General features: G+C 38.4%; 1 protein-coding gene across 1 annotated transcript in view; it reads left to right on the top strand.

Moving 5' to 3' along the window:
- GAS7 (growth arrest specific 7) overlaps window positions 1-20,916 on the top strand; it is a 281,074-nt gene that overhangs the window by 253,103 nt on the left and 7,055 nt on the right. The window contains exons 7-11 of the mRNA XM_049776888.1: window positions 3,117-3,232; window positions 6,352-6,426; window positions 9,488-9,566; window positions 16,587-16,715; window positions 17,849-17,972. Coding sequence (XP_049632845.1) covers window positions 3,117-3,232; window positions 6,352-6,426; window positions 9,488-9,566; window positions 16,587-16,715; window positions 17,849-17,972 — 523 coding nt within the window. The remainder of the gene's footprint in view (window positions 1-3,116; window positions 3,233-6,351; window positions 6,427-9,487; window positions 9,567-16,586; window positions 16,716-17,848; window positions 17,973-20,916) is intronic.

Genomic DNA, 20,916 nt, shown 5'->3' with positions numbered 1-20,916 from the left:
TTCACTCAGCATAATAGTCTTTATGTCCATCCATATTTCATAACTTTATTTTTTCTAACATCTATGTAGTATTCCATTGTGTAGATGTACTGTTTCTTTAGCCACTCATCTGTTGTTGGTCCTCTACATTGTTACCAGATTATGGCTATTGTAAAAAAGAGCTGCAAAGAACCTAGCAGTGCAGAAGACATTTTTGTATTGTATTTTTGTTTTCCTAGGGTATATTCCTAGAAGTGATATTGCTAGGGGTGGATGATAGGGGAACTCAATTTCCAGGTTTTTGAGGAATATCCATATTGTTTTCCAGAAGCCTAGACTAGATTGAACTCCACAGCAGTGATTGAGAGTACCTTTCTCCCCACATCCACACCAGCACTGTTTGTTCTTGTTTCTTGTTGTGTGTGTGTGTGTGTGTGTGTGTGTGTGTGTGTGTGTGTGTGAGAGAGAGAGAGAGAGAGAGAGAGAGAGAGAGAGAGAGAGAGAGAGAGAGAGATTCCTGCCATTCCCTGTGGCATGAGATTATATATCATTGTTCTTTTGATTTGCATCTTCCCGATGATTAGTGATGTGGAGCATTTTTTCATATGCCTTTTGGCTGTTTGTGTGTGTGTGTTTTTTGAGGAAATGTCTATTTATGTCTTCTTTACATTTTCTGATAGAGTTAGATTTTTTTCTTGTTAAATTCCGTCAGTACCTTGTATATCTTAAATATTAGCCACTTATCTGATAGGTATTGGGTAGTTTCTCCCATTCAGAGAATAGCCTTTGTATCCTTCTGTTTCCTTTGAGGTGCAGAAGCTTCTGAGTTTAATGGAGTCCCATTTGTTTATCTCTGCCTCCACTTGTTTGGACAGTGGAGTGTTCTCCTTGAAGATGCCTTTAGTCTCAGTTTTATGGAGTGTTTTGTCTACATTTTTTTCAACACTTTATAGTTCGTTGTCTGATTTCAAAGTCTTTAATCTATTTTGATTTGACCTTTATGCATGATTGTAGGTGGAGGTCTGAGTTTGTTTTTTTTGCATGTGACTAACCAGTTATCCCAACACCACTTGTTGAAGAGGCTTTCCTTGCTTCATTTTGCTTTTCTTGCACCTTTATCAGAGATTAGTGATTGTATATCTGATAGTCATTCTCTGAATCTGCAAGTCTATTGTATTGATCTGAGGGTTTGCTTTATTCCAATACCATGCTGACTTAATAACCACTGCATTATAATACAATTTAAAGTTGGTGAAAGTGATGTCTTCAGTCTTATTTTTCCTGAGGGTTGTTTTGGCCATTTGTGATGTTTATTGTTCCAAATGAATTTTAGGAGTATTTGATATACTTCTTTGAATAATGTCATGGGTATCCTTAGAGGAATTGCACACTATATTCTACACTATATCTTCTAAGTCTTTCTGGCTTTACATCTCTGCTTTCTTTGAGTTCCTTGAACATCCTTAACAATTTCTCTAAAATCCTTATCAGAGACCTTAAAGAGATGTTTAATACTAGTTGTGTATTCAGAATTACTATCTCATTCATTCAGTGTGATGGGGTTCTGAGTTGCTTCCCCTTAAGACCATCACAGTCTGGGGGTGTTATTTTATATATTGCCTTGTGACTAATTGATGTGAAGAAATGTGCAGTTCCTCCTCTATGCTTTGTGGATGCTTCTCAGGGCTCACTGGCCTGAGTGTGAAAATGAATGGATGTGAAATGATTCTTTTGAGTCACAAAAAGGACCCTACTACTGGTCTGTCTGCCTCCCTTACTTGAAACAATATGCTAATGGTGGTTTGTGTATGTGAGTGTGTGTGTGTTGCTAGATCGAGTTCTGAATATTATCTATAGCAATTTGAGTATGTAACGAGGATGAACTGTTATTTAATGGGTGACTAAAACACTGGGCAGCACACAAAGCCTGGATAAGGGCCATTGGATTTGCCCAAAATATCTCATGCTTTTACTTATAAAAGTGTTCTTATAAATTTTGCTCTTCTGAGCCACTATCTAGCTTCTTCTATTTAACTGTTTTATTTATTTTTGCCATTGGTTTATATGATTGTTATCCATTCCTAATATGTATTTTCTATGAAATCAGGTACTATGTTTCTTGTGTATAGCAAATAGGTGGATTGTGTTTTTTGTCTCATTCAGCTACTTCGTGCCTCTTGATGGGATGGTTTAGTTTATTAAAATTTGATAAATAATTAACATTACGGGTTCGTCATGTTATGGAGATTTGTTACTTTGGCTTACCATTGTGTTTTTACCTCTTTCAATTCATTTCAATTAATTCTATATTTTGCATTGGTTTTTCTTTGAACGAATTGAATTTTTCTTTCATACATTTCTTCTTTTCTCTAACTTAGTCAAGACTGCTTTGAAGTCCTCAGAGGACATCAAAAGTTTTTAATGAGCTTGATGAGATTTTGATGAGCTGTCTCCAGTGAAACTAATTTCTTTGATTTTTAAAATTATTTGTAGTGTTTTTGTCAGCATAACAGTGGAACTTTAGATGTAAATCAGTGGAAATCAGAAATGCTGTTCAACATAGCAAATTGCTGTTTATTCTTCTGTTGCTTTTTGGCCATCTCCACTGTCTTGTGAGAATGTTTTATCAAGACAGACTTGATAATACTAAGTCACATATTAATAGTAGGGATATATGATGGTAAGTTGAGACTCTACAAGGCTCTGTGGATTTCCACAGGAAGTGTGAAACAGAACTTCAGGAAGAATTGAGCAAATGGCTACAGCACAAATGTGGTATATTGTTATGTGAAGCTGTTATACTATTTGCTTAGAAGTGATGAGGGGGTGCATTGGTGGTGAGTACTGTTGTTCTAAGACCTAGTGATGAAGGGAGAGGGCCAACTGATGAGCCAACATACACCTGCAATGGGATCCAGGAGATGTGAACTGGGACAGGGTTCTTGGGAGAATTAACCATGATGTCTGCATTAGAGGTCTTCTGCATTAGAGTATATAGTGTCTGCATTAGAGTGCAGGAAATGGCATCTGAGTCCCTTTGGGGAGAGGGGAGGCTGTCCCAGTCCCCATTTCAACTGTCTCCAGATATCAATCCACTTAAAATGCAACCTAAATTGTTTTGCTTGTTTCTTTTCTAGGCTGATAAGAAGGACCCCCAAGGTAATGGCACTGTTGCTGGGTTTGAACTACTGCTTCAGAAGCAACTAAAAGGCAAACAGATGCAGAAGGAAATGTCAGAATTCATCAGAGAAAGGTAACACTTGGAATCTTCTTAACTTTGGGACTGGTGGCAGCACCCACACTGACCACTTAGTTTAAGGGACGAAATGTAATAGATTGATTTAGCATAAGAGGAACTGCAGCACAAACTCATTACCAGCATACATGCTTTTTGTGCATTATTTTAAAGATTTGAACCAACTTTTTTTAATTCATAGGTTTTACATATAGATTTATATATTTATACCTATATGCCTATATATCTATAAATCTTGAGAAAATATCAAATCTTGCAATGGTGTCTCCATATTGCTTAAAGACTCAGTCTTTCTTTTTTTTTTTTTCTTCTTTTTAGACACTGATTTGCATTTTGTTTCTTTTTGTTTCTTTTTTTTTTTTTTTTTTGGTTTTTTGTTTTTGGGTTACACCTGGCAGCGCTCAGGGGTTACTCCTGGCTCTATGTGCAGAAATCACTCCTGGCAGGCTCAGGGGACCATATGGGATGCCGGGATTCGAACCACCATCTTTCTGCATGAAAAGCAAACGCCCTACCTCCATGTTATCTCTCCAGCCCCTGCATTTTGCTTCTGAAGGGATATCATTTTACCTCCTTTCAGCACCCAGTTTTGTCCAAATGATCATTTTCAACTATCATTGTCATAGTGGCCTCTTCTCTGACCTAACTGCACTATCCCACTTTAACTAAACAAAAATATTTAAAGGTTCAGACACATATAAAAGTGCCTACTGTAGAATCAACTATTTGAGAGCATTGTGTAATGCAGACTCTTAAAATTTTCTCAGTTCTCTTGTGATCTGGTAGAGAAGGAACTTAAGAGTTTTTTTTTTTCTTTTAAGTTTCATTGTTTTTTTTGTTTGTTTGTTTTTCTATTTTTGGGCCACACCCGGCGATGCTCAGGGGTTATTCCTGGCTATGCACTCAGAAATCTCTCCTGGCTTGGGACCATATGGCATGCCGGGATTGAACCCAGGTCTGTCCTGAGTCAGCTGTGTGTAAGGCAAATGCCCTACCACTGCGCTATTGCTTTGTATACTCCAGTGAGTATACCCTCACTGGAGAGCATTAGTATTTTATTTTATAAATAAATTATTTAATTGATTGACCATGAGATACACAATTACAAAGTTAATTCATGATTGAATTTCAGTCATACAATGTACAACACTCTTTTTTTTAGATTTTTAAAAATTACTTTATTTAAACTGTGGTTTACAAGGTTGTTGATAATATAGTTTTTTTCGTAGTTGCAAAATTGTTCGTGATTGAGTTGCAGTCATACAACATACAATATGCTTCACCAGTGCACATTTCCTGCCACCAATGTTTTGAGCCTTCTTCCCCCCTCCCCCATGCCCTCTCTCCTGCCTGGCTCTGTGACATTATTTTTCTCTTCCTACCTTTTTTCCTTTAGACTCTGTGGTTTGCAATATTGTTGCTGAAGGAGTATCATGCATATCACTATCTCTTTCGGCACCCAGTTTTTGTCCAGAGTTGATCATTTCTAATTATCATTGTCAGGGTGCTCCCTTCTCTGCTCCACTCCCCTGCCATTTGTGGAAAGCTTCTTGCCATAGCCTAATCCTCCTGGCCTTTATCTCTGTTTTTATGGATATTAATACCATACTGTTTTTTTAATATACTATAAATGAGTGCAATCATTCTATGTCTATCCATTCCCTGTGACTCATTTTGATCCATATCGAGCCATGTATAATATAAGCAAATCACATGACTTCATTTTTTCCTAGTATTCCATTATGTAGATAGATATACCAGTTTCTTCATCCATCCATCTGTTCTTAGCACTTGAGTCATGTCCAGAATTTAGCTGTTGTAAACAGATGGTAGTTCTCATGACTTTCAGAGTTTTGAGAGGCTAATATTGAGGGATAACTGTAAGCCAATGGACCAAGATTTAGACGTTAGGTTGGCACAATGGCTGTGGCATAAGCAAGCTGAATGAGCTTGAGGCTTGAGAGGCTTGACTGGAAAGCAGATGTGCCTTTGGCCTGTGTAAGTGGTTGGCATCGAGGTACCTTTGGAGGTTTGAGTTAGGACTCTATATGGCTGGTATAGGAGCAAGATTTTAACTCATGTAAAGGAGGGTGCAGGCTGGCATCCTGGGAGAGTCTGGTGTAAAGGCAGAATGAATGTAAAGGAAACTCTGGAGACAGGAGATTAATGGTAGTTAATCATTAATGGATCTAAATTCCAGATGGTGGTAAGGGTGCTAACAAAGAAGTGTGAAAGGAATCAATGGAATCATAATGATTTCTCCATACTGTATGGTGAAGTAACTCAAAATGCTGCCATTTGACTTCATTGGTTGCTCTTTGCTATGTTCTTGCACACTTTCAGTATAAAATACAAAATACCCTCCAGTGGCTTAGATTATCCAATTCATCTCTTCTATCACTCTTATAGCCTGAAAGAGCTCTAAGCAGTTATCATTACCTTTAAAAACACATTTAGCATGTGGTTGTGTCAGGTTTCCAAAACAGTCCCCAGAGAGTTGCTTTGAAAGTATGTTAAGTGACTGCTTGCTAAAATTGAAATCCAAGGAACCTTCCCTCTCCAAAGGAAAGGAGTCAGTGAGCTCTGGACACAAACTGGTTTCCATGGAAATGCATATACCCTGCAAGCTGGCTTAACAGTAAGAAGCATTTGGGGCTAGGAGATAGTAGGGAGTCTTTATTGTTTTCTATCTCATACTAGAACTTAAATGCAGAGTTCTGATGCAAGAGGACAGCAGAGATAGGAAGCAAAGACTGCATTTCTGGAGTTTATTCAGTGATTTATATTCAATAATTTTAAGGGCTGTCTCTGCTCTTGTGTGCCAGGAACTATAATTGACAACTCTATATTCTCAATTTTACAAATAGTAACATCTCATTTTGGAGAGAGATGGAGATATGGAAGCTTAGACAATTGCTTTCACTTATTCTTTAATTTACTCAACAAATATTAGATCTTATGGTTTAGTGAGTTCCTTTATGTGGTTCATTAGTGGCAGAGCTTCAGTTGAAGTCCATAGTCTCACACCATAAAGCTGAGCTGTTGAAGCAGAGTTTCAGTTTAAGCCCATAATCTAGCACCAGAAAACTGAGATGTTGATTTTTCTCCCTTTCCAGGATAAAGATTGAAGAAGAATATGCGAAGAACTTAGCTAAACTCTCTCAAAATTCCTTGGCTGCACAGGAGGAAGGGTGAGTGAGGTGGGCAGTGTTGGGAGTAAGGAAAGAGAGGGGACACTCAGGAAGGGGAGCCATTTTGATCTGCCATTGATGATTATTATGGGTCCATTGAAAGAGAAAGTCTCCATAGCTTTGGCTCAAGGTGGGCATCCACACTCAATGCTTTCTTAATTTTTTTCCCACTAGTGACTCAAGGCCTTCAGCCATATGCTGTGATGTCTTAAAACTCTCTTTTCTCTAAGTACTAGGTAATTAGGCTCTATTCCTCAGATGCTTAGCTAGGGTTTTATTCACTGAGATTAGACCAATAGCACTCTGAGTATTAAGAAATTCTGGAGCGCTGGCACAGATCAGTAAGGCCTCACTGGCGCTAGCCTAGGACAGACAGTTCGATCCCCCAGCATCCTATATGTTCCCCCAAGCCAGGAGCGATTTCTGAGTGCATAGCCAGGAGTAACCCCTTGTATCACTGGGTGCCCCCCCCCCAAAAAAAAAGATATTCAATAGAGAAACTTGTTTAGAATTCTTTCTTATAGACTTAAGAAGGAGACTCCTCTGCCAACTTTCACAGTCAAACCGTCATAGGGAACTAGATGGAAAGAGGCTACACTCTGCCTTCTCAACACTAGTAGAAGAAAGGAGCACTTGTGATGGGAAGACTTCAGCTTTTTTTTAGTTCTATTAACAAAAAGTATTGGCTTGTTGATGGGATTACAAAATTATGCTGCTGTGGTCAAAAAAGAAATGACAGTTCCTTAAAAGCCTAAACATAAAGCTAACATAAAATCTAACTAACATAATACATAACCAGGCAGAGCTCCTGAACACAGCCAGCTGTGGCCTAACTCCCCAAACCTACCTGACAAGTGGATGTTTATGTTACATGACTTTTACCTCAATGATAAAAACTAATTAAAAAAAAACTTCAGATGGGGCCGGAGAGATAGAATGGAGGTAGGGTGTTTGCCTTGCGTGCAGAAGTACAGTGGTTCGGATCCTGGCATCCCATATGGTCCCCCAAGCCTGTCAGGAGCGATTTCTGAGCATAAAGTCAGGAGTAACCCCTGAGTGCTGCCGGGTGTGACCCAAAAATAAAACAAAACAAAAAAGAATCTTCAGATATTAGAGTCTGTTTATGTTACATGACTTTTACCTCAATGATTAAAAACTAATAAAAAAATTCAAATATTAGAGTCTAAAGATCCACTGAGTTTCTCCTTTTACTCTGGTTCCCTCCAGTGCAGTCTCCAGATCCCTCCTATGTAGGGACATGAGTCTTCTTTTTTTTTTTTTTTTTTTTTTTTTGGTTTTTGGGTCACACCCGGCAGTGCTCAGGGGTTACTCCTGGCTGTCTGCTCAGAAATAGCTCCTGGCAGGCACGGGTGACCATATGGGACACCGGGATTCGAACCAACCACCTTTGGTCCTGGATCGGCTGCTTGCTAGGCAAACGCCGCTGTGCTATCTCTCCGGGCCCGGGACATGAGTCTTCTAAGGAAGGAAAATATTCTTTTGTGGCTGGTTGTGGTTGTCAGAAGAATAAAGTTTTAACAAAAACAAATCTATCTTTACAGCTTGAAATCCTTCAGGGGACAGATCTTTGCCAAGTGAATGTGGCTTTGAGTAAGGCTTTACATGGACTAGCTATGCAGCCAAACAGCTGTCCCAAAGATTTTCACTGAACCAGCAAGCAGGACCCGTGTTTTCCACATTCATAGATGAGTTTGGTTCCAGGCCTCTGCATTATGCAGTGGACCTGAGACAGGGACAGGAGGAGGCATGTGGGAGAATTGTCCTTTGCTAAAAAGGAGGTTTTCCTAAGTAATCCCTGTGCCCTGTTACCACTTGTTCTGTAGTCTTCTGGCATCTATTTTCTTTGCCTGAGCTACCACCATTGACAATGCTGTCAACACAAACATCAGATGCTCCAAAATTCACTGTGAGATCTGTATTCACACATGCCTTACAAACATGGTACAAACCAGCATTTGCTCACCTACAAGCTGGGGGTGAATACTCTATATTTTACTAATTGAACTCACACACTCAAGCACACTAGATGTAGGTGACCCAGAAAGGATGGAAGGAAGCTTCTAAAAATAGTAGGGGAATGCAGTGAGGACATAGAAAGGACCACTTTGGTAATAAATGGAAATGATCACTATGTACAAGAACTTGGTGCTGAAAGGATATAAAGTAATGTGCATGATACCCCATCACTAACAGTATTACCAACCACAATGTCTAAAAAAAACAAGAAGAGAAAGAGAGATAGATTGTGGATAGGGCAAGGGGAAAATCAGTAAGGAAACTGAGGACACTGGTAATAGAAAATTTGCATAAACATTGTATGCCTGAAACTCAGTTATGAACAATCTTGAAACTATATCTCATGGTGATTCAGTTTAAAAATTATAAAAATTAAATAAAATATTGTGATATACGATAAAAAAAATGTCTTGGGGACTTCAGGTAATCACTTCTCTTTGAATTAGAATATGCTTGAAGCTTAGTAAGCTCTGAGCAGCAGTCCAACCCTACAAGTCAAGAGGATTTCCCATGCCCAGAGTTGCTCTACCTTGTATAAAAATTTAAAAGAAAAGATCCTCCAGAAAACTCAGATTACTGAAGTTTTACTAAGGCATTCTGTGTGCTCCTTCTATTTGTAAGAAGATTCCAATTCACCTTTCTTGATTTACCAGCAAGCATTTGTATCTTTCATCCAGGGTGATTAAAGGCTAGGAGATAGTACAGGGCCAGGCTTTGAAACCCTCACCAAAACTGCATTTTTATCATCTTCTCCCATCTTCTGGGTTTCCCTATATTCTCTGTCTACAGCAGTCTGAATACAGAAAACTCCTGTGAATTTGGGCAGCTCTGTGCTTGTGTGTGTTGAAATGTTTGTACTCAAGTTTGTACTTGTTCTCTGTCTCATGCAGACCCAAATCTTAGGTGTTCTGTATTACTCCAATATTCTGGGTCATAACCCACTGTTTCTCCATGGGAAATATTATGGTCTCTAACCTGAGGTCCAAGTACTCTCTTCAAGTAAAAATATATTCTTCATTTTCAGATCATTGGGAGAAGCATGGGCACAGGTGAAGAAGAGTCTTGCAGATGAGGCTGACGTTCACCTCAAATTTTCTGCCAAGGTGATCTCTGTTTTATGAGTTTTACATAATCTTGTGGTGCTAAAATTTAGCAATCATCCCTTTACTCCTCTGTATATGCCAGGGATCACTGCTGTTGGGACTGGGTAACCAGTGGGTTGCCCACCAAGATAAGCACTCTACCCAATGTACTATCTCTCTAGTTAGAGAGCTGGAAAGAGAGAGACCAGGGAAATACTATAGGGGTTAAGGCACTTGCCTTGCATGTGAAGGACCCACGTTAGGTCTCTTGTATAGTATAGGGAATCCTGAGAAGAGTTAAGTTAGCACTGAGTACAGTAAAGTGTGTCTTAAAATCCATAAAAAATAAAAAAGATTTGAAAAGGAAAAATAAATCATATTTTTAATGTTTCCACCATACTGAAACAATAACAGCAATAACAAACAATTGCATCAATACCATACCTACCCATCAAGAGCAGGATACAATATGTTTAGGAGAACCAGAGCCATTGTTTTGCAGGTAGGGAATTTGCCTTGTATGTTACCAACTTGAATTCTATCCCCTGTACTCATATGGCACCTGCAGCTTGCCAGAAGTGATCCCTGAGCACAGAGCCAGGGGTAACCTCTGAGCACAGCCTGGTGTAGCCCCAAACCCAAAGAACAATATATATAGTTATTATATATATATATAATTATATATAATATAATATATAATATATATAATATAATATATATTATATATAACAAATCCATATTACCTTTGTTTTAACTAAATTCAATTTTAATTGAAATAAATTTAATAAACTTTTTATAATTAAATTTTTAATATTGGCAATCTTAAACTATGATCTCAAAAATTTCAAATATAGCATTTACTTTTGATGAGCCATGTTAACTTCCAAATGTACCCATTTGAGGTTGAGTGAGCTTCTATTAGTTCCTTAGGTCATCCCCAAGTCTACTATAAATTAACTATTGGTACTTTCTGTGTCTTCTTGATGATGGAGATGCAGCTGTGAAGAAGGTATAGCACTCTTTCATTTTGTTATGTGTTATTTAAAAATGCAGAAAATCTGAATAATTTTTATTTTATTTGGTCTAAGGACTCTAGCACCTTACTTCTTGAGAATAGTCTTGTTCATTCTGCCTCTGTTTAAACTAGAACCTGAACAAAATATATGTGAAGTATTTTTTGAAGAATAAGTGAGACTTTCTCAATGATAGATACATTCCAAACTCCCAGTCTCATGAAGTGTGCTTTCTTTCAAGATTTCTCCAGGCGTCTACTTGACCCTTTCTTCATTCCTGGCTAATAACTCTAAAGTCTCTTTCAAAGTCTCATTTCAAGGAACAAGAAGTCAGGTGCCTAAGTGCAATAATTCATAGTAAAGTGGCATGATCAATGTGGCTGGTTATCCCTACTGGCCATTGAACAGTGTCCTTTATAGAGGCATTATTCCTAGTGATCTTTGTCTTTGGGGGCCCATACTTTTTTCCGTCTTCCCACTGTCAACAGCATGACCTAGCAGCCCAAAAGAGCATTTAGACAAATTGTTTAATGTCTTTGAGCTTCCATTTTTAAACTGTCGAAGGTATACTGCCTCTCCTACTTAAAAGTAGCATCTCTCAATGATGGCTAATCTTTCCTAGGGATTTCTTGCTCTGGTCACTTTTCCCATAGCAATTCTGGACTTTAGGATTACCCTGTGATGTACACTGTTGGAAGACAGGAATCTGGCTTTGTACCCAGCTCTTCTTACTTCATTTCTTAATAATTCTTTGCATTTTAGGGCAGAACACCAATCAGGGAATTCTCCAAATGACTAAGACCTGGGAAGGCACTTTATAATGAGTTGGTATAAGACAAAGAAGCAGCAAATATTATCAAATATTATCAGCTCTCTTTTTCTAATGGATGTTAGTGTTCCAAAAGTAAATTGATAGCCGATAACAGTGAGACTTCCTGGGCTAAAAGTCACATGCTGACTTTATACATCAATCAAGCAACAAGAAACTTGTCATTCAAGACCTGGGAGCAAAGAGGAATCCTTATCTGCCATGTGTAAAATGCAATACACTTTTTATTAACACAAATTGTTGCTTTCTAAATCTCTCTGTATTGTCACCCTCCAACCACTCATCTGTGCAAACAGAACCTATCACTGACTGATAGGATCAATGGAAATAAAGTAGAGTGGGGAGCCAAGTTTGTGATCTTTTTAAAGGTGTCTTGTTATATTTCTAGGAACCCAGGTGGCATTTACTCTCTTATCAGCAGGGCCTGTGGCTTCTTGATTTGTGAATACTTATGAAAAAAGACCCATTGAAATTTTTTTCCATTACCATTTCCTTTTACTACTACTACTTCTGGCAATAACACATATTCCTACCAACTACGTGAGTTTCTCACACATTGACTAATTCCTTAACAACAAGGGTGTCCAAGTCAATTCAATTCTGACAAAAATGAAAGGTAAGGAAGTAACTTCAAATATCAACTCTAAATAATGTGTCCTCATATTATCCCCTTGGGAGGCTTTCAGTCTGTTTTCAGGTTACATATTTTGCCAGAATGCAAAGATAGCCAAGGAAAGCACTAAGTTTACCAGTTTATTATATAATAAAGTATATATAGGTATATATAGGTGACTAGCTAGATTAAGAGATACATAAAGTTTTAGAAGGATCTAAATATATCTAATATATTTTCTGTGTTCCTGAGTTGGAATTCACCAACCTTTTATCTTACCAACTAATGAGCTTTCCAAAATCACTTTAGCTTATGCTTTAAAAAAAAAAAAAGAGGCACCATCATGTATTCATGTTCTGTTATTAACTTAATCTCTAAGCCCTCTCCCCCTTCCCAAAGGATGAGGGTGGGAATGAAGTTCCAAGCTTCTAATCATGACTTGGTCTTCTGGTAACCAGCGCCCTCTCCTGGTGCTATTTAGTACCTCATTCGAATAAAAGATTATGAGTCCCTCTGGAAATTTCAAGAGATTTAGTAGTTTAGTGTCAAGAACCAGCACCAAAGACCGCATAGTAGAACTGATCTTTATGAGTAAAGATCATCTGGCACCATGATATCACTTAGGACATTTAAGAAGTTTTAGGAGTTTGTCCAGGAACTATGAATGAGGATAAAATGACATGTTTGTGATTATATCACTGTATCATAATTATATGTGTTCTGTGCTTATAATTGTCTAGAATCCCAGCTGTCCCTCAGATGCAAGACAGCATTTCTTTTTCACAAATTAAATAGGACATAAAGATTCTATTGAAATGAATGGTCAAACAGCCAAATAGTCTTAACTTAGAGGAAGCAAAGAAGAGGACTAAGTTCTTGAAAACCTTACCCCAAACATATTCTCTCACAGACTAGGAGCATTCAAAGTCGCAGAGTCATTCTGGAAAGTATTTCCCCTTCTCTTAGATGGTCTGGCACAGTATAGTGCAAGTTGACCTCAGGATGTTCATAATGTCCTACTAATTTCAACACACAGATGAAAGGCTGTATATGAAGGATATTACAAAAAATGATTTTTTCCCCCTGAGAATCTCTGCTATCTAATCTCTGTCAGTAGGTGCTGGTCAACACAGGCAGTCATTTTGGCAGCTCAAGTTAGCTCCTTAATGTGGGACGTGGGCGCACCAGTATTTGTCTGCCATGGATAATATGGCTTCCTATTATAAAGCCCATTTTGATGTCTTCTACAAAAGCTTTTGATAATCTATTCTTGATGTTCTTTGTGAGAGCAAGAGCAGTTTAAGAAATGCAGCTTTGCTCTGGCAATCTTTCAGGCTTCTCTAGTCTAGTAGGCAACACAATATTAATAGCAACAGCTGTTAAATAAAATTGCTATATACATAGGAAGTTATACTGGCTGTAGCTAAGAAGGGAGAATAGAAACATTCCTCCTAATGGGAGGAAAATGAATCTTGAGTATAGACTACGCATGCATTCAAGTCAGAGAAGGAGGCAATGGGAATCAAGAGACATAATTTTTGGCAAGGTTTGTGACATTGTGTAAGTAACTTGGACTTCCTGGGAGTTCATATTTTTCATATGGAAAATTATGAATATGAGCTCAAGCTGTGACTTGAAACATATTTGGTCCAGAGTAACAGAATTCACATAACAGCTAGAACATATTATCCACAGCGATATTATCATCCTACCTAAAATACATTATAATACCGTTCAATTTGGGCCTATTTTCATTAAAAGTTCTTACCAGATCCAGGGATTTAATTCAGTTGAGAATTTGCCTTAAATGTGTGAAGTTTATGTCCCAGCTCCTGTGCCACATGCTCCCCCATGCACTATAGAAAGAAATTCCTGAGCAGTGAGCTGGAAGTAGCTTCTAAGTACAGCAGGCTATGACAAAAGAAATGATAGAAGGGCTGGAGCAATAGCAGTGCAATACGGCATTTGTATTGTATGCTGCTGACCCAGGATGAACCCAGGTTCAATCCCCAGCCTCCCATATGGTCCCCCAAGCCTGCCAGGAGTGGTTTCTGAACACAGAGCCAAAAGTAACTCTGAGTACTGCCAGGTGTTTCCCCTCCCCCCCAAAAAAAAAAAGAAATGCTAGATGATAGACAGACAAGTGGATGGACGATGAAGAGATGATAGATAAAAGATGATGATGTTGATGAAGATAGATAGATAGATAGATGATAGATAGATAGATAGATAGATAGATAGATAGATAGATAGATAGATAGATAGATAGATAAGCTGACCAGGCCCACTAAATAAATTTTACAACTCTCAGCAGGCCACCAATTGTAAAACATTAGACCTGATAGTCTAGATTCCTTCCAGCCTCAAATATATCTTTTCTCTCCTGGTGAGTTCAAAGAAAGAGACTAAGAACAAAAGGAGTTCTAAAAAAGCAGAATGTTCCCAGGCAGAACTGCAAGGCAAGTAAGAGGTCTAGCTTCCAGAAAACTATGTCTGGTTAAAGGACTAAACTTAAAAGTTAAACATTAGGATTAAAAAAAAAATACAAGCAACATAATTTTTTAATTGTTGCTTTCTGCTCTTAAAGCTCATGTTCTCCTTTGAACACAGACCTCTCTTGCTTGTCTTTATGTATCTTTTCTCTGGAGAAGCCCATGTTTCCTCTTGAACATAGAAATTTTTGCTTTCTCTTCTGTCACATCTTTCTAAAGGAGTTTGAATAAAAAATCTTCACAAAAAAAGTATTGAAAATGTTTATTCTTCTGTGGGATTGAATCACCTCTGACAACTGGTAGCATTATGTTTCCAGAATTATTTTAAACTATAGGCATTTTGAAATGTTGGCAGGTTTGTGAACTCTCTATCATAGTCTAGTGTTGGGACCCACGAATCCTAAATGCTGTAAAACATTACTGGACATTCGGAGACACATTTACAGTTTATAAATCAACTGGATATCCAGGCTCTCAGAAAGAAACCTCAGGGTTATTAAGTTTTGAGGCTAAGTTACCCCACACCCCCATTAAGAATAGATTCATACTGCAGCTAACTTAAGCAGCTTCTTACCTTTACTAAACATCTAATATTAATGGGGAAAGGTGGTTTTGACTTTTCTTATAAGCTGTCAAATTTGTATGATTTTACAAACTAACAGCAGATGGAAGTATTTACTTATGTAAGCCAATTTCCTGGACCTCACATAAAAGGGCAGACATTTCCCAAGATAAGGAGGGGAGAGACATTTAAATAGCCTGTTCTCTGTTAGTCTTTGAAGTCTTTGTGACCTTACCACCAGGGCACTGAGCACTGAAGTTAGTCTCTTTCCAAAGTAGTGACATTCTATATCAGCATTGCACAGCAGTGGCCAAACCATCATGATTCCTGCCCTTTCTAATTTTAAATCATGTATGATTGGTTATTTAGAATTGGAAAGACCTAAATATTCAGAATAAAAGGTTATATTTCAAGAACCTAGTGAGGAACTTTAGGGAGAAATTACTGAATTTCAGAGTTGAGAGTACACCTAACCAAGGACACCTGTGCTTCCCAAAGATTTCTGGATAGTTGGTGTCTAAAGAACTCTGAAACAATACATCACCAGATTGTCAGAAGCCAACTCAGGAAGTTGTAGAATGAATTGGAGAGATTATTAGGTGACTAAGATCTTAAAAGCTGATTCATAGGGGTCAGATGAAGGGGGTACTTTGGAATCAAACTAAGGGGGTTCTTAGGAGCTGGTTTAATAGCCAAGTAGCTGAGAATCTGTATTTATGAGGCTTAGACAACTGACCAGACTTAGACCACATCAGGTTTACATTGATCAATTTCTTATCAGCTATATCTAATGTTCACATAGTTTTATGTAAATGTTATTCTTCAAAGGTAAAGAGGGGAAGATAAACTGAGCTCCTCCTTGAACAATCACCTCATTCAGAACATTAAGTTGATTCTTGCTGGAGGTGGGAAATGGCTTATCTCCATGCTGAGCAGCAGGTGAGAAGACCATTCCAGGCACAGCTCACTCTGAATGCTCCCACCAACTGTCTCCCAAGTTTGGGACCATCCAGATCACCTTTCTACTCTCAAAGCCTAGAAGATAGGAACTGTTAAATAAATAGAATTATGTGAGCTTTTCAAATTAAATGCACACAACTAACAAGTCACTGAGCTGCACGCTGGAGGAAATAAAGATGGTGGTTTGGTTTCTGTTTCACAAAGACCCAAGTTGGGATCTTTGGTGATAGACTCACTAAAAGAGCCATTCAAGAAATGGTCTGAGTTTAGAGAAGGAATGGGGTAGCTGACAGTGGACTTTGAAGGCTGGCATGACCATCTTTCCATCCATAAATAAATTAATTCGAATTCATCCACATGAGCACTGGGGGCAAACCAACTAAGGACCAGCCAGCATTCACCTAGACTGAATTATGTTAGGTATCCTTCATTAGACCTCTGTCTCAGAGCCTATCCCTACCTTACAGTAGTAAGAAAGAGCACTGCTTCCTTCTTCACTTGACTGTGGTTGATGTCCCCACCATCACATTATGAGTGGCCCCTCACACTAGTACATCTTCTCTCCCTAACAGCTTCACAGTGAGGTAGAAAAACCCCTAATGAACTTCCGTGAGAACTTCAAGAAAGACCTGAAAAAGTGTGACCACCACATTGCTGACCTTCGGAAGCAGCTGGCCAGCCGTTATGCCTCAGTGGAGAAGGTGAGGAACCAGAACACTGGGATTGTTCAGGGATGGAGACCCACTAGAAGGAATAGGAACCAGCAAGAGCTCCAAGGATAAAGAAGAGACTTTTGTTGTCCATAAAGTGGAATTGGGAAATAATAGAGGTATATGAGCCTCGAGAGAATGCTCTAGAACTTCCTGACCCTGGCCAGATGACAGGTTCATCAGTGAGCTAGCAATGCTCGCATTGGCTGGGGCATGTGAAGTAGGGTAAACTTATCCTTTGAATGATGCCTCTTCTAGTCTGTTGCTGGGTCTCAAGTGGCTTATCATAACTGGGACTCATATGTTTTGTGCCCCCCTAACCCCTTCATACTCTGCTTAAAATTAAATATGGTGAGAGCTTAAAATAGTTCATCCTGGAGGGGAGCTCTTACTGAAGCAGACTCCAGTACCTTTGGGAGATGTCTAAGGGGAAGAAGAGCACTGCCACTTGAAGCCCTTTAAGCTGTTGTCACAAGAGGGTTGTGAAGCTGCTGATGTTGGAACTATAGTACAGAAAGCAAGCTTAGCCTGCCCCAGAAAATATTGCATCTGTCAAGCACTGCTGGGAGGTGATATGCATGTTCTTTGTGGCTTCTTCTGCCCCAGTGGTGAGGTTTTTTTAGGTCTTATTTTCATTGAAAATATGGCCTGAAGTGAAAGTTAGGGAATTGTAGAGAGACATGGGTTTAAAAAGGTATTTTATGCCCCACCCCACGTGGCTACTAATTTGCCAGGTGGTCCTACTCTAGAAGCTCATCCTTAAAGCTTCTTGTAGTATTATCTGCAAGAACAGAAAAATTCTGACCTAATAAGAGAACGGTAGTAAATATTAAATTAAATTAAAATTAAGAATTGCTGGTTGGAGCAGTGGCGCAAGGGGTTAGGTGTCTGCCTTGCTGGTGCTAGCATAGGACAGACCCACGGTTCAATCCCCTGGCATCCTATACGGTCCCCCAAACCAGGAGCAATTTCTGAGCACATAGCCAGGAGTAACCCCTGAGTGTCACCTGTGTGACCCAAAAACCAAAGAGAGAGAGAGAAAGAGAGAGAGAGGCAGTCCTATGACCTGTTGACCTTCTTGCCTCTATGTCTTTGAACAACTTTTCTTTATTGTTGAACTTCAGGCTCGGAAAGCCCTCACAGAGCGCCAGAAAGACCTGGAGGTGAAGACCCAGCAATTGGAGATCAAGCTGAGTAACAAGACAGAAGAGGACATTAAAAAGGCACGGAGAAAGTCCACACAGGCTGGTGAGCACAAGGACATTGCTTATTTGCTGCATGCTGACCTCACGAATCAGAAAAACACAGAAAAGGCAAGGAGGCAGGGGACCCAGAATGAGACTGGATGTGGGCAGTGCAGTGAGTAGTAGACTGGATTGTGGTAGTCCATGATGGACACTGGGCTCCTCACACCCACTGTAATGAAGGCCAAGACCTCATTCCTGCCAAGGACCTAAACCTTAATACTGGGGTGATTAAGTTTCAAGTGAAACCTAAAAGCACAAAAAGCTTCACCCCTTACGTGCCATCTACTCAGGGACTGATGCTCTAAGGCTCTGTGGTGATGGACTTCTCCCCATCATTTTGCTTAATGAAAATTTCGTCTAGCAGTTGCTTTTTGGTTCCACCTACTAGTAAAAATTAGTTTAAAAACCAAGTTTTCACTATATGCAAGAATATATATTGCTTTCCAAGATACAGTTTGTGTTATTGGTTTAGGTTTTCATCAGATAATCTGGTCTCTATGTTCTTTCACCTCAGCTTCTGGCAAGCCTGATGCAGTAAATTCACTATAGAGTAAAGTATCTATCATATGAATATTTGCTATAAAATAAGTCATTAACAAAATAATGTGTTAAAAGTATTGCATTTGAGATAAAAATGAGTAATAACTAATTAGGCCTAAAAATAGATGGCATAATATGCTTCTTGAAATTGAGAATGGAAAGCCAAGAGAAAGGGAAGAATTTAACTTAAAAATTTTTAATTTTTTTACATGAGATAATATGCTTAATATTCTGAACTTAATTTAAATTTAGATAAATTATAGAAATAGTTCTATTTCATCATTTATTGATTTATTTGACCTTTATTCATATGTATCAAAAATTTTAATGAATACATATGTTCAAGTATATGGCTATTTAAGTTAATGTTGCCATTCCCTAATTAATTTTTGCGGGCCTTTTTATGTTCTATCAGAATATTTTTCAGTAGAAACAATACTGGGGTTGTTGTATATTGATGTATAGCCATGTATACGGTATTGATTATATTAACTAAATCTTCAAGGGGATAGATGACATGAAAAATATGGGCCCGGATAGATAGCACAGCGGCGTTTGCCTTGCAAGCAGCCGATCCAAGACTAAAGGTGGTTGGTTCGAATCCTGGTGTCCCATATGGTCCCTGTGCCTGCCAGGAGCTTTTTCTGAGCAGACAGCCAGGAGTAACCCCTTGAGCACTGCTGGGTGTGGCCCAAAAACCAAAAAAAAAAAAAAAGAAAAGAAAAGAAAAAGAAAAATATGAGTCAAAGGGTTGCATCTAGGGCCAGAGAGATAGTACAAGAGTTAAAGTGCTTGCCTTGTATACATCTATCCCAGGTTTGATCACCATTTCTGTGCATGGCTTCCTGAGTACCACCAGGCATTACTCCTGAGCCCAGAGTCAGGATTGAGCTTTGAATATAGCTGGATATCACCCATCACATCCCTACAAATATTTAGTGGTTTTATTTCTCTGATATTCTCAATATTTTGTATTTATATTTTAATTCCATCTTTGAGTCAAGTTTAAAAATATATCTTTAAATTTTCACAATTTTATTTTACTTTGTTATTCTTTAAGTCTTGATATAATAGTCTCCTATATTTATTCCAGTCTTCAAATAACTTTCATCAAATAATATATCTCTTTTTTCTGTAGTTTTGAATTGTCAACTTAAAAAGTACTTTTTTTTTTTTTTTAGTCCTTTTAGTGTGCCTGGCATCAAATAACATGTTTTAGAGTATTCTCTTTTAAATCCTCATATAGTGAGCTGGAACTTTCAGCCCTCCTTTTTTTTTCTCTGAAAATTATTGCAAGAATGTCTTTTTTTTTTCTTAAAACCCATAGATGAGTAATACTATTCTGCTTCTCTCTCTCTGTCCCTCTGACTTATTTCACTCAGCATAATAGACATGTACATCCATGTATAGGAAAATTTCATGACTTCATCTCTCCTGATGGCTGCATAATATTCTATTGTGTATATGTACCACAGTTTCTTTAGTAATTCATCTGTTGAAGGGCATCTTGGTTGTTTCCAGAGTCTGGCTATTGTAAATAGTGCTGAAATGAATATAGGTGTGAGGAAGGGATTTTTGTATTGTATTGAATAGAGTCTTTCTTTATGGTTCCAGAAGTTCTGCTTCATTATGGTTGTTGTAGTCAGACTTCTGTAATTAGTGATTTTGGTTTTTGCACAGATCATAGAATGAAGCCTAGCATAAAGAGATATTTTTATGTTCTTTACATGTGAGGAAAATGATGACAGACTGGATGAGAAACTATCCTACAGCTTGCAGTTCAGGTGTATGTGGCTATAATTCCATTTTGTTATTCTGAAACTTTGTTTTTGCTTACAATTATGTGAAACTGCATATTACAGTTTATATTTATAAAACATAATCAATTTATATATAAATTACAGTTTATATTATATTATTATATTATAATATACTTAGATATTTATAACTGTATGTTACTGCTTTTCTTTTCCTCCTGCCCCCTTTTCTTCCTCTCCCTTATCTTTTCTACATTTTTATTTTTAAGGGGCCACACCTGGTGACACTCAGGGGTTACTCCTGGCTTTTTGCTCAGAAATTACTCCTGGAATGGAGGACTATATTGGGCACTGGGGGATCGAATCGCGGTCTGTCCTAGGCTGGTGCTGGCAAGGCAGACGCCTAACTGCTCTGCACCACCGCTCCATCCCCTCCCTTATCTTTTCTAATACTATTAGAAGAGAGAGAGGGCATCATGTTTTCAAGGAGCCATTCCTAGGGGTACTCAGAGCTTACACCTGTCTCTGTGTTCAGGCTCCTGGGGGGATTGAGGGTCTGATCCAACACCATGTTAGTACCTTGTCCAGAGATGGAGAGTATCTTGAATCTCATGCTTCATTTCGTGATGTCACTGTCATTGTCATCAT

The sequence above is a fragment of the Suncus etruscus genome, chromosome 7 (genome assembly GCF_024139225.1).
Source record: "Suncus etruscus isolate mSunEtr1 chromosome 7, mSunEtr1.pri.cur, whole genome shotgun sequence".
NCBI lineage: Eukaryota > Metazoa > Chordata > Mammalia > Eulipotyphla > Soricidae > Suncus > Suncus etruscus.
The sequence above is the reverse complement of the archived record's forward strand: the minus strand, read 5'-3'. Positions and strand labels throughout refer to the sequence as shown.